Source organism: Nerophis ophidion, linkage group LG14 (assembly GCF_033978795.1).
Source record: "Nerophis ophidion isolate RoL-2023_Sa linkage group LG14, RoL_Noph_v1.0, whole genome shotgun sequence".
NCBI lineage: Eukaryota > Metazoa > Chordata > Actinopteri > Syngnathiformes > Syngnathidae > Nerophis > Nerophis ophidion.
This window is the reverse complement of record NC_084624.1, coordinates 2,720,342-2,734,068: the sequence shown is the minus strand read 5'-3', so window position 1 is coordinate 2,734,068 and position 13,727 is coordinate 2,720,342. Positions and strand designations below refer to the sequence as shown.

The 13,727-nt window shown below is 43.4% G+C and overlaps 1 protein-coding gene and 1 non-coding gene across 8 annotated transcripts in view; both read left to right on the top strand.

Annotated features, from left to right (window-relative positions):
* The window catches only part of LOC133567956 (uncharacterized), a 51,714-nt gene that overhangs the window by 35,693 nt on the left and 2,294 nt on the right, over window positions 1-13,727 (top strand). For all 7 annotated transcript variants that reach the window (XM_061919600.1, XM_061919605.1, XM_061919603.1 and 4 more), the window contains 8 exons: window positions 57-137; window positions 1,756-1,806; window positions 1,879-1,974; window positions 3,271-3,321; window positions 6,224-6,259; window positions 10,838-10,915; window positions 10,989-11,028; window positions 13,664-13,715. In XM_061919600.1, the coding sequence (XP_061775584.1) occupies window positions 57-137; window positions 1,756-1,806; window positions 1,879-1,974; window positions 3,271-3,321; window positions 6,224-6,259; window positions 10,838-10,915; window positions 10,989-11,028; window positions 13,664-13,715 (485 nt within the window). The remainder of the gene's footprint in view (window positions 1-56; window positions 138-1,755; window positions 1,807-1,878; window positions 1,975-3,270; window positions 3,322-6,223; window positions 6,260-10,837; window positions 10,916-10,988; window positions 11,029-13,663; window positions 13,716-13,727) is intronic.
* trnaf-gaa (transfer RNA phenylalanine (anticodon GAA)) lies at window positions 8,173-8,245 on the top strand. The gene has a single exon. It is a non-coding gene; the product is annotated as a tRNA-Phe (tRNA).

The window sequence follows — 13,727 nt, the reverse complement described above, 5'->3', positions numbered from 1 at the left end:
GGGACTTCTCTTCAGTTCTGGACGTGTCTAACGAGGTTTATTTGACCATCTCCCAGAGCCAATCAGACGAGGAGATCCTGAAGGACAAAGCAACACGCCAACGGGGGGACGAGGTGACACCAGCGGAGAGCAAACCGGTTAGTGTTAGCAGCACTTGTTAATAATATACAATGCCAACTACCAGTATAGTAATAAACATTAAAACATAAACGGATATAAATATACTGATCTATTTATTCATTAATCAAATATGAGCATTATCTTCATATAGTCTACTTTTGTACAACTGTTGTATTTGAACTCCTTTGATTGTCAATCAATCAATCAATGTTTATTTATATAGACCTAAATCACAAGTGTCTCAAAGGGCTGCACAAACCACAACAACATCCTCTGTAGGGCCCACATCAGGGCGAGGAAAAAACTCACCCCAGTGGGACGTCGACCATGATGACTTTGAGAAACCTTGGAGAGGACCACATTTGTGGGCAACTCCCCCCCCCCCTAACATGATATTGTGAAAGTCCAACCTATAGTGGATCTAACATAACCGTGAGAATCAAGTCCAAAGTGGATCCAATATAGTAGCGAGAGTCCCATCCAAAGTGGAGCCAGCAGGGAACCATCTCAAGCGGAGGCGGATCAGCAGCGCAGAGATGTCCCCAACCGATACACGGGCAAGCGGTCCATCCTGGGTCCCGACTCTGGATGAGTGGTTCATCCTGGGTCCCGACTCTGGATGAGTGGTTCATCCTGGGTCCCGACTCTGGATGAGTGGTTCATCCTGGGTCCCGACTCTGGATGAGTGGTTCATCCTGGGTCCCGACTCTGGACGAGCGGTCCATCCTGGGTCCCGACTCTGGACGAGCGGTCCATCCTGGGTCCCGACTCTGGACGAGCGGTCCATCCTGGGTCCCGACTCTGGACGAGCGGTCCATCCTGGGTCCCGACTCTGGACGAGCGGTCCATCCTGGGTCCCGACTCTGGACGAGCGGTTCATCCTGGGTCCCGACTCTGGACGAGCGGTTCATCCTGGGTCCCGACTCTGGACGAGTGGTTCATCCTGGGTCCCGACTCTGGACGAGCGGTCCATCCTGGGTCCCGACTCTGGACGAGCGGTCCATCCTGGGTCCCGACTCTGGACGAGCGGTCCATCCTGGGTCCCGACTCTGGACGAGCGGTCCATCCTGGGTCCCGACTCTGGACGAGCGGTCCATCCTGGGTCCCGACTCTGGACGAGCGGTCCATCCTGGGTCCCGACTCTGGACGAGCGGTCCATCCTGGGTCCCGACTCTGGACGAGCGGTCCATCCTGGTTCCCAATTTTAGACATCAGTACTTCATCCATGGCCACCGGACCGGACCCCCTCCACAAGGGTGGGGGGACATAGGAGAAAAAAGAAAAGAAACGGCAGATCAACCGGTCTAAAAAGGAGGTCTATTTAAAGGCTAAAGTATACAAATGAGTTTTAAGATGGGACTTAAATGCTTCTACTGAGGTAGCATCTCCAACTGTTACCGGGAGGGCATTCCAGAATACTGGAGTCCGAACAGAAAACGCTCTATAGCCCGCAGACTTTTTTTGGGCTTTGGGAATCACTAATAAGCCGGAGTCCTTTTGAACGTAGATTTCTGGCCGGGACATATGGTACAATACAATCAGCAAGATAGGCTATTGTGTACCTATTAAAGTGGCCGTAGAAAGTAGATGTTCTGGATCTTTCTACAGACGTTTATGTGCATTTGTTTTTCACAGAACAAGAAAAAAACAAAGCACCTCAACCCGTTATTGCAAGCTGCTGCCCAGGTTTGTCAACGATCTAGTTCACTTTTGCTTTCTTTGGTCTGTGCATTATTTTAATGCTGTTTCTTTACACAGCCTCCATCAGACGACGAAGGACTGAAAGACCAAACAGAGAAAGGCGACGAGTCCAGACAGGAACTTGAGATGGACGGCACTAACAAACCAGAAGAGGTTTGTTTTTATTTAGAACTAATTTTCTTAAATGTTTATTTTCCCTTAAAGGCCTACTGAAAGCCACTACTAGCGACCACGCAGTCTGATAGTTTATATATCAATGATGAAATATTAACATTGCAACACATGCCAATACGGCCGCTTTAGTTTACTAAATTGCAATTTTAAATTTCCCACCGAAGTATCCGGCTGAAACGTCACGTATGATGACACGTGCGCGTGACGTCACGCATTGTAGAGGACATTTTGTTCCAGCACCGTTCCCAGCTATAAGTCGTCTGTTTTCATCGCATAATTCCACAGTATTCTGGACTTCTGTGTTGCTGAATCTTTTGCAATTTGTTCAATGAATAATGGAGACGTCAATGAAGAAAGCTGTAGGTGGGAAGCGGTGTATTTGGAACACAAACACAGCCGGTGTTTCATTGTTTACATTCCTAGAGATGACAGTGAAGCTTTACTATGGAACAGAGCGGTCAAGCGAACATGGTTGGATTGGACCACACACACAAAGTACAGTGTATTATGCAGCGATCATTTTGAAAGATAGTGTTTCGAAGAGGGTCCCTTGCGAGCGGTAGAGATGGGCATCGCCACCACCAATCGACTGGTGCTGAAGAAAGGTGCGGGGCCGACCTTCAGGTTGTACAGGTACGACCATATAATCTCACTCAAACACTAGTAACACAATAAGCAGATAAAGGATTTTCCAGAATTATCCTAGTAAATTTGTCTGACCTCGGAATCGCTCCCACTGTATAGCCTTTTTTTTCTAGTCCTTCACTCTCACTTTCCTCATCCACGAATCTTTCATCTTCGCTCAAATTAATGGGGAAATCGTCGCTTTCTCGGTGCGAATCGCTCTCGCTGCTGGTGGCCATGATTGTAAACAATGTTCAGATGTGAGGAGCTCCACAACCCGTGACATCACGCACACATCGTCTGTTACTTCCGGTACAGGCAAGGCTTTTTTATCAGCACCAAAAGTTGCGAACTTTATTGTGGATGTTCTCTACTAAATCCTTTTAGCAACAACATGGCAATATGGTGAAATGATGAAGTATGACACATAGAATGGAGCTGCTATCCCCGTTTAAATAAGAACATCTCATTTCAGTAGGCCTTTAAATGTATTAAATTACTATTGTGGTGTTTTTATTTTTCTTAAAAGGGCGACATGTCAGGAGATGAACTATTAGGCTCATTTCAGTAGGCCTTTAATGAGCAATAATTATTCATTTGTATAACATTTTCATTAATATCTAATTGTGCTTTTTTTTTTTAACCTTTTAGGTCAAAGTCAAGAAGCCCAAGCGACACAATCCCTTCATGCCTCGCGTCAAGGTGACACAAATACACACACACACACACACACACACACACACACAATTAATTGCCTTTTAATGTGATATTAAGAGTTGTACAAACTGTAATATTTGAATAGTGCCTTGATGGCGTCAAAGCATTATACGTTATGATAGCAATACTAATCATAATATTTTATTCCTTCATTCATTGCTTCGAATTGGCTCCGGACTTGACCGTGTCAGAAGAATAGTGCCAACATTAGCCGTGTGGTTAGCGTTAAGCACAGTTAAATCCCACCATGTTGTTCCAGGTGTTATTATTAATTATAATGAATTTGATTTATAAAATGCTTTTCTGGACACTCAAAGCATTTACAGTAAGAACTGAGAAGCCGTCATTCATTCACTCACATTCACACTGTGATGGTGGTAAGCTACATTTGTTGCCACAGCTGCCCTGGGGTAGACTGAAGGAATGGTGACTGTCACTTTGCACCTACTGCCTCTCTGACCACAACCAAGCGTTGGTTCTGGAGATGTCCGATAATGGCTTTTTTGCCGAAATATCCAAATATATACAGTGGTGGAATGAACACATTATTATGCCTAATTTTGTTGTGATGCCCCGCTGGATGCATTAAACAATGTAACAAGGTTTTCCAAAATAAATCAACTCAAGTTATGGAAAAAAATGCCAACATGGCACTGCCATATTTATTATTGAAGTCACAAAGTGCATTATTTTTTTTAACATGCCTCAAAACAGCAGCTTAAGGTGGGCTGGGTTGGGGGGTTAAGCTGTGGGAGGGGATATTAGGGTGTAGCGGGTGGGGGGGGGGGGTGTATATTGTAGCGTCCCGGAAGAGTTAGTGCTGCAAGTGGTTCTGGGTATTTGTTCTGTTGTGTTACGGTGCGAATGTTCTCCCGAAATGTGTTTGTCATTCTTGTTTAGTGTGGCGCATATTTGTAATAGTGTTAAAGTTTATACGGCCACCCTCAGTGTGACCTGTATGGCTGTTGACCAAGTATGCCTTGCATTCACGTATGTGTGTGTAAAGCTGTAGATATCATGTGATTGGGCTGGCACGCAAAGGCAGTGCTTTTAAGGTTTATTGGCGCTCTGTTCTTCTCCCTACGTCCGTGTACACAGCGGCGTTTTATAAAGTCATACATTTTACTTTTTGAAAGCGATACTGATAATTTTCAAACCGATACCGATAATTTCCGGTATTACATTTTAAAGCATTTATCGGCCGATATCGGCAGTCCGATATCGGACATTTCTAATTGTTCACATTCATACACCGGTTTGAGCGACACTGGGAGGAAGGTGGGTGAAGTGCCTTGCCCGAGAACACAATGGAAGTGACTTAAATGGGGGAAGCTGGATGTGTAGCACAAACCTTTACGTTTCTTAGCCATGCCACCTCAATCCTTGTCATTCGACATCCTTTAGTCAAAGGCTCACCAATGTGGTGATGTGTTGTATTAATGAGGCAGGAGTTGAAGATGAAACGCATCAACACTTTTCCCTGCACTCAACATGAAAAACAGGCATTTAAAGAATGACTTAATCAGCATGGAAATGGACAATACCCTTAACCTGAAAACGGACGTTGCAAAATATATTAGATTACAAGACAAATACTGTACTGAAATACACATAAGACTTAATTTAGGTCAAAAATATGCAAAATCTGCTATAGAAAAAAGAAAACATAATAGAAAGAAGCCACAAAATTAGAAGTGTGAAGTGTTGACGAGAGATTATACTCCAAACTAACATTTAGCAGGAACAAAAAGCAACCGGGCAGCACAGTGGCACAGGGGTTAGTGCGTTTGCCTCAAAATACGGGCCCGGGATCTTTCTGTGTGGAGTTTGCATGTTCTCTCCGTGACTGCGTGGGTTCCCTCCGGGTACTCCGGCTTCCTCCCACCTCCAAAGACATGCACCTGGGGATAGGCCCCTCCCACCTCCAAAGACATGCACCTGGGGATAGGCCCCTCCCACCTCCAAAGACATGCACCTGGGGATAGGCCCCTCCCACCTCCAAAGACATGCACCTGGGGATAGGCCCCTCCCACTTCCAAAGACATGCACCTGGGGATAGGCCCCTCCCACCTCCAAAGACATGCAGCTGGGGATAGGCCCCTCCCACCTCCAAAGACATGCACCTGGGGATAGGCCCCTCCCACCTCCAAAGACATGCACCTGGGGATAAGTTGATTGGCAACGCTAAATGGTCCCTAGTGTGTGAATGTTGTCTGTCTATCTGTGTTGGCCCTGTGATGAGGTGGCGACTTGTCCAGGGTGTACCGCGCCTTCCGCCTGAATGCAGCTGCGCTAGACTCCAGCACCCCCCGCGACCCCAAAAGGGACAAGCAGTAGGAAATGGATGGATGGAAAAAGCAACTGTCTCATTTCTATATAAATACTACAATAGTTTGTCTTCATGGCCCCACCTATTGACATCCAAATCGCTGCCGTTGTGTCCTTGGGCAGGACACCTCACCCTTTGCCCCCGGTGCCGCTCACACTGGTGAATGAATGATGAATGAATGACAGGTGGTGGTCGGAGGGGCCGTAGGTGCAAACTGGCAGCCACGCTTCCGTCAGTCTACCCCAGGGCAGCTGTGGCTACTGATGTAGCTTACCACCACCATCGTGTGAATGAATGATGGCTTCCCACTTCTCTGTGAGCGCTTTGATTATCTAACAATAGAAAAGCGCGATATAAATCTAATCCATTATTATTATTATTAACTATAACCCACTTGAGCTTCCAAAGTCCCTATGTTGATTTACACAGGTGTGCCTAATGTAGTGGCCAGTTGTAGTATGTGTTTTTCTCTTTTTAGATTCCTGTGCTAATTGTATATTTACATTTATACTGTTGTGTGTTGATATTTATCTATTTTTTTGCTCATGTTTGTTGCAGGCCAAAGTGACCCAGAGAAGAACACATGAGGAAGAGGTACTTTTAATTTGATTAATTTATGGTTTATTATTGTAGAATCTGTTTAGTTTTTTGGTGTTTCTCAGCCCTTTTTGTGTTGTTATTGTTCCGTATGGTCCCATATTGCACACCTGGTAGAGCGCCATAGAAGGTAGCATTAAATCCCACACTCCACAAAGATGTAAAACTGGTTCCACCCGCTGGCTGTTTGTCTGACACAATAACACATCATCATCTATGGCAGCGTCACTACAAAAAGCAGGTTTCGGTCACCTAATTCTCTCCTGCCTTGCGTAATCTTTTGTCTCCTGGAGGCGTCATCTGCGTGCCTAGCACAGAAAAATGTTCACAAACATTTGTTTTTTCCACACTGCATTCCAAGACAAGGCAGCATCTGGGAGTAGTCTGTCTGCTTCCCCCTTCTAAAAGTCTTCATTGGAGATTAAAAACATTACAACTTCTGCATAAACACAACAGATGAGGAAACATAAATATTCAACTGGAGCAGTACTTCCTCCTCTTTAGCATCTACACTGCAACAACTGAAATCAAAGTAAGATAAAATAGCTCAAATAAAGCTGATAATTTCTGTCTGATAAGATAATTATTCTCACTAAACTGATTTTATGCTAGTGTTTTACTTGTTTTAAGGGTTTTGGTCCGAAATGATGTCAGTAAGATATTACAGCTTGTTGCTGAGATTTGATGAGCTATATTGAGTAAAACATGCTTGAAAGTAGAATATCAACTGTTGCAAAGCTGTGTCATCAACACTCACAAGTAGAAAACTACTTTTTTAAGTAATCATTTCTTATTTCAAGCATGTAAAAAAAAAATCATGACTTTGACACAATTGTGTCTCATATTAAAACAAATGACAGCCAAATGGACTTTGCTGTTTTATTTTCAATGAAACAATAGAAAATACATACTCATATACCGTATTCTTCAGAGTATAAATCGCTCCGGAGTATAAGTCGCACCCCCCGAAAATGCATAATAGAGAAGGAAAAACATATATAAGTCGCACTGGAGTGTAAATCACATTTTCTGGGGAAATTTATTTGATAAAACCCAACAGCAAGAATAGACATTTGAAAGGCAATTTAAACTAAATAAAGAATAGTGAAGAACAGGCTGAATAAGTGTAGGTTATATGAGACATAAATAAGCAACTGCTATGTTAACCTAACATATTATGGTAAGAGTCATTCAAGTAACTATAACATATAGAACATGCTATACCTTTACCAAACTATCTCTCACTCCTAATCCATAAATCCCATGAAATTTTAGACGTCTAGTCTCTTACGTCAATGAGATAAATAATATTATTTGATATTTTATGGTAATGTGTAAAAAATTTCACATAAGTCGCTCCTGAGTATAAGTCGCACCCCTGGCCAAACTATGAAAAAAAAACTGCGACTTATAGTCCGAAAAATATGGTAGTAGTACAGTTGTTATTAGTGAGAATATATTTACTTTAAGGTATTTTGGGGTTCATTGAGGTTAGCTATTTTTACTTGTTTTGGAAAGTCTTGACAAACCAAATGTTCTTGTTCTATTGGCAGATAATTGTGCTTAGTTCAAATAAAATACCCCTCATTTTTATGTTTCTTTTCTCGTTTTTGAACACTGACTTTTTGCGGTGTAGCTTTAGTGTTGGTAATAAAACAACACATTTTGTCTCAGGCAGGGCAAAGAAAAAATATTAATGAAAACGCTCTGCCAAGAACAAACAATTTATATTACTTCCAATATGAGTCAAATATGTTAAATTAGCACTGCTTAAATCTTTTCTGTTGCGCCCCCTAAAGGAAGAAGAAAATATTTTGCGCCCCCCCCCTTTCCACCGTGACTATAAATATTACAATTTGTTGACAAAATTGTTATTGCCGAATAACAATTAACAATTGTTATTGTTAATTGCCAAAATAGCTCAGTTGGGAGAGAGTTAGACTGAAGATCTAAAGGTCTCTGCTTCAATCCCGGGTTTCGGCACAATTTCACTTTGGGCTTCACGGTGGGAGAGGGGTTAGTGCGTCTGCCTCACAATATGAAGTTCCTGCAGTCTTGGGTTCAAATCCAGGCTCGAGATCTTTCTGTGTGGAGTTTGCATTTTCTCCCCGTGACTGCGTGGGTTCTACTCCAGCTTCCTCCCACCTCCAAAGACATGCACCTGGGTATAGGCCCCTCCCACCTCCAAAGACATGCACCTGGGGATAGGCCCCTCCCACCTCCAAAGACATGCACCTGGGGATAGGCCCCTCCCACCTCCAAAGACATGCACCTGGGGATAGGTTGATTGGCAACATAAATGGTCCCTAGTGTGTGAATGTTGTCTGTCTATCTGTGTTGGCCCTGTGATGTGGTGGCAACTTGTCCAGGGTGTACACCGCCTTCCGCCTGATTGTAGCTGAGATAGGCACCAGCGCCCCCCACAACCTCAAAAGGGAATAAGCGGTAGAAAATGGATGAAATGGATAATTGTTATAACCATACTTCTTTCCTCGTCCCCCACCTTGGTTTCAGTGAAGACAAGTCCTACATTAGCTTCATCATATTCTGGTACAGCAACAATAAAAAAGTGTGTTCCATGAGGTAACATGCATCACACCTCACATGGGGGCCTGCCCAACTATTTGAGAACAACTGTCTTAAACTTATCAATCAATGTTAATTAATGTAGCCCTAAATCACTAATGTCTCAAAGGGCTGCACAAGCCACAACAACATCCTCTGTTCAGATCCCACATAAGGGCAAGGAAAAACTCTCAACCCAGTGTGATGTCAATGTGAATGACTTTGAGAAACCTTAGAGAGGACTGCAGATGTGTCCCCATCCCCTTCTTTCAATGACTAGTCCACCTGTCATTGGGACATGATTGACAGTCCGGACTGCATTCTAACTACCTTCTGCTGAGCCAGTAGTGATTGCATCTTCATCTGGCTCAGCACAGCTCAATCAATCAATGTTTATTTATATAGCCCCAAATCACAAATGTCTCAAAGGACTGCACAAATCATTACGACTACAACATCCTCGGAAGAACCCACAAAAGGGCAAGGAAAACTCACACCCAGTGGGCAGGGAGAATTCACACCCAGTGGGACGCCAGTGACAATGCTGACTATGAGAAACCTTGGAGAGGACCTCAGATGTGGGCAACCCTCCCCCCTCTAGGGGACCGAAAGCAATGGATGTCGAGCGGGTCTAACATGATACTGTGAAAGTTCAATCCATAGTGGATCCAACACAGCCGCGAGAGTTCAGTTCAAGCGGATCCAAGACAGCAGCGAGAGTCCCGTCCACAGGAAACCATCCCAAGCGGAGGCGGATCAGCAGCGTAGAGATGTCCCCAACCGATACACAGGCGAGCGGTCCATCCTGGGTCCCGACTCTGGACAGCCAGTACTTCATCCATGGTCATCGGACCGGACCCCTTCCACAAGGGAGGGGGGGGACATAGGAGAAAAAAGAAAAAGAAGCGGCAGATCAACTGGTCTAAAAAGGAGGTCTATTTTAAAGGCTAGAGTATACAGATGAGTTTTAAGGTGAGACTTAACTGCTTCTACTGAGGTAGCATCTCGAACTGTTACCGGACTGTTACTGGAGCTCGAATAGAAAACACTCTATAGCCCGCAGACTTTTTTGGGGCTCCGGGAATCACTAATAAGCCGGAGTTCTTTGAAGGCCGATTTCTTGCCGGGACATATGGTACAATACAATCTGCAAGATAGGATGGAGCTAGACCGTGTAGTATTTTATACGTAAGTAGTAAAACCTTAAAGTCACATCTTAAGTGCACAGGAAGCCAGTGCAGGTGAGCCAGTATAGGTATATATGTATGTATATATGTATATAAAGGTATATACAGTATAGGTATATATGCATTTATATATGTATATAAAGGTATATACAGTATAGCTATATATGTATTTATATATGTATATAAAGGTATATACAGTATAGGTATATATGTATGTATATATGTATATAAAGGTATATACAGTATAGGTATGTATGTATGTATATAAAGGTATATACAGTATAGGTATATATGTATGTATATACAGTATAGGTATATATGTATGTATATATGTATATAAAGGTATATACAGTATAGGTATGTATGTATATATGTATATAAAGGTATATACAGTATAGGTATATATGTATGTATATAAAGGTATATACAGTATAGGTATATATGTATGTATATAAAGGTATATACAGTATAGGTATATATGTATGTATATAAAGGTATATACAGTATAGGTATGTATGTATATATGTATATAAAGGTATATACAGTATAGGTATATATGTATGTATATAAAGGTATATACAGTACAGGTATATATGTATGTATATAAAGGTATATACAGTACAGGTATATATGTATGTATATAAAGGTATATACAGTATAGGTATATATGTATGTATATAAAGGTATATACAGTACAGGTATATATGTATGTATATAAAGGTATATACAGTACAGGCGTAATATGACAGCTGTACGATGAAACATGAAACCCTGCTTATCTTGTGCTTAATTTGTGCGAATCCTATTTTGTGTGTGCTTTAAGAACGAAGGTGTAAACTTACCTCTGTTTGAACGACTGGACGAGTTCCGTGTGGACAGTCCGCAGCCTGAGGACGTCCAGGTCAGTTGGTGAAAGCCGCCGTCTTTGCGGCGACCACCTTGCTGTTACAATCATTTTGCTTTTTGTCTTCCAGGATATGAATGATCTCATGGAATGGTGGAAAACTGTGGAGTGTAAGTTGCCAATGTGAAAAGTTAATTATGTAACTTTTAAATAAGAAAGCAAAAAGTATCTTTCCCTGACCACTTGGTCATTTATGAACACTGCACCAATGGTGGAATAGTGCTCAGGAGCAAACTGCTCAGTCAGCTTTGAAAGTGCTGATGAAATGGTTGTAAACGACACACCAACTGTCAAGCATGGTGGTGGTAGTATTATGTTCTGGGCCTGTTTGGTGGTAGTATTATGTTCTGGGCCTGTTTGGTGGTAGTATTATGTTCTGGGCCTGTTTGGTGGTAGTATTATGTTCTGGGCCTGTTTGGTGGTAGTATTATGGCCTGGGCCTGTTTGGTGGTAGTATTATGTTCTGGGCCTGTTTGGTGGTAGTATTATGTTCTGGGCCTGTTTGGTGGTAGTATTATGTTCTGGGCCTGTTTGGTGGTAGTATTATGTTCTGGGCCTGTTTGGTGGTAGTATTATGTTCTGGGCCTGTTTGGTGGTAGTATTATGTTCTGGGCCTGTTTGGTGGTAGTATTATATCCTGGGCCTGTTTGGTGGTAGTATTATGTTCTGGGCCTGTTTGGCTGCCAATGGAACTGCTGCTTTACAGAGAGTAAATGAGACAATGAACAACGAGGATTACCTCCAAATTCTTCAGGACAAGCTAAAATCATCAGGGGGAGGTTGGGTCTTGGGTGCAGTTGGGTGTTCCAACAGGACAATGACCCCAAACACACCTCAAAAGTTGTAAAGGAATGGCTAAATCAGGCTAGAATGAAGGTTTTAGAACGTCCTTCCCAAAGTCAGCACTTAAAACATCATAATAATCTCCTCAATTCCCCCCAAAAATGGAATAACTGGCTGTAATATAAAGACAATATAACAATATGTTTATCTGTACAGTCATCTATTTATTTATTTATTTTTGCACCTTATTGCTCTTTTATCGGCTTTACTTTGAGTTCCTCCTGGATGGCAGAGCTTCTCAGCCTATCTCTAAGGGAGAGACCCAAACTCATTTGGGCCGCTTGTACCCGTGATCTTGTCCTTTAGATCATGACCCAAAGCTCATGACCATAGGTGAGGATGGGAATGTAGATCGACCGGTAAATTGAGAACTTTGCCCTCCGGCTCAGCTCCTTCTTCACCACAACGCTGCTCCTCCACATGGAGAGGAGCCAGATGAGGTGGTTCTGGCATCTGGTCAGGATGCCACCTGAACGCCTCCCTAGGGAGGTGTTTAGGGCACGTCTAACCGGTAGGAGGCCACGGGGAAGACCCAGGACACTATTGGAAGACTATGTCTCCCGGCTGGGAAGAGCTGGACAAATTGGCTGGGGAGAGGAAAGTCTGGGCTTCCCTGCTTAGGCTGCTGCCCCCGCGACCCAACCTCGGATAACCGGAAGAAGATGGATGGATGGATGCATGCATGCATGCTCTTTTATCCTGCACTACAACAAGCTAATGCAACAAAACCTAGTTCTTGTCTGTACTGTAAAGTTCAAATTTGAATGACAACAAAAAGGAAATCTAAGTCTAACTCTAAACCCCTTTGAGAACATTTGGACAATGCTGAAGGGGCGGTACAGCCCGGTTGGTAGAGCGGCCGTCCCAGCAACTTGAGGGTTGCAGGTTCAATCCCCGCTTCCGCCATCCTAATCACTGCCGTTGTGTCCTGGGGCAAGACATTTTACTCACTGCTCCCAGTGCCACCCACACTGGTTTAAATGTAACTTAGATATTGGGTTTCACTATGTAAATTGCTTTGAGTGACTAGAGAAAAAGCGCTACATAAAAATAATTCACTTCACCTCACACTGAAGAAACAAGTCCATGTCAGAAAACCAACTAATTAAGCTGGACTGCACCAATTTTGTCAATAGGAGTGGTCAAAAATTCAAGCAGAAGCTTGCCAGAAGCTTTTGGATGGCAACCAGCAGTAAAACTTGCCAAAGGACATGGAAGCAAATATGAACATTGCTGTACGTATACTTTTGACCCAGAAGATTTGCTCACATTTTCAGTAGACACATAATATTATTAAAACAACCAAACTTCATCAATGTTTTTTGTGAAAAACAAGAATGTGCTCCAGGCAGCACGGTGGTAGAGGGGTTAGTGAGTCTGCCTCACAATACGAAGGTCCTGAGGAGTCCTGGGTTCAATCCCGGGCTCGGGATCTTTCTGTGTGGAGTTTGCATGTTCTCCCCGTGACTGCGTGGGTTCTACTCCGGCTTCCTCCCACCTCCAAAGACATGCACCTGGGGATAGGCCCCTCCCACCTCCAAAGACATGCACCTGGGGATAGGTTGATTGGCAACACTAAATGGTCCCTAGTGTGTGAATGTTGTCTGTCTATCTGTGTTGGCCCTGTGGTGAGGTGGTGACTTGTCCAGGGTGTACCCCGCCTTCCGCCCGATTGTAGCTGAGATAGGCACCAGCGCCCCCGCGACCCAAAAGGGAATAAGCGGTAGAAAATGGTTGGATGGGATGGAAGAATGTCCTCCAATCCCTCTTTCCAAAAAAAAAAAAAAAGAGTTGTAGAAATGATTGGAAAACAAGACATAATGTCCTTTACAAGTGTATGTAAACTTTTGTCCACGACTGTATGTGCGTGTCAATCATCCTTTGATGTTTGCTCTTCCTCAGCCTGGGAGGACACGCCTCAGGATGAGGACATGACGGAGAAAGAAGAGGCCAAGTAAGTGTTTGA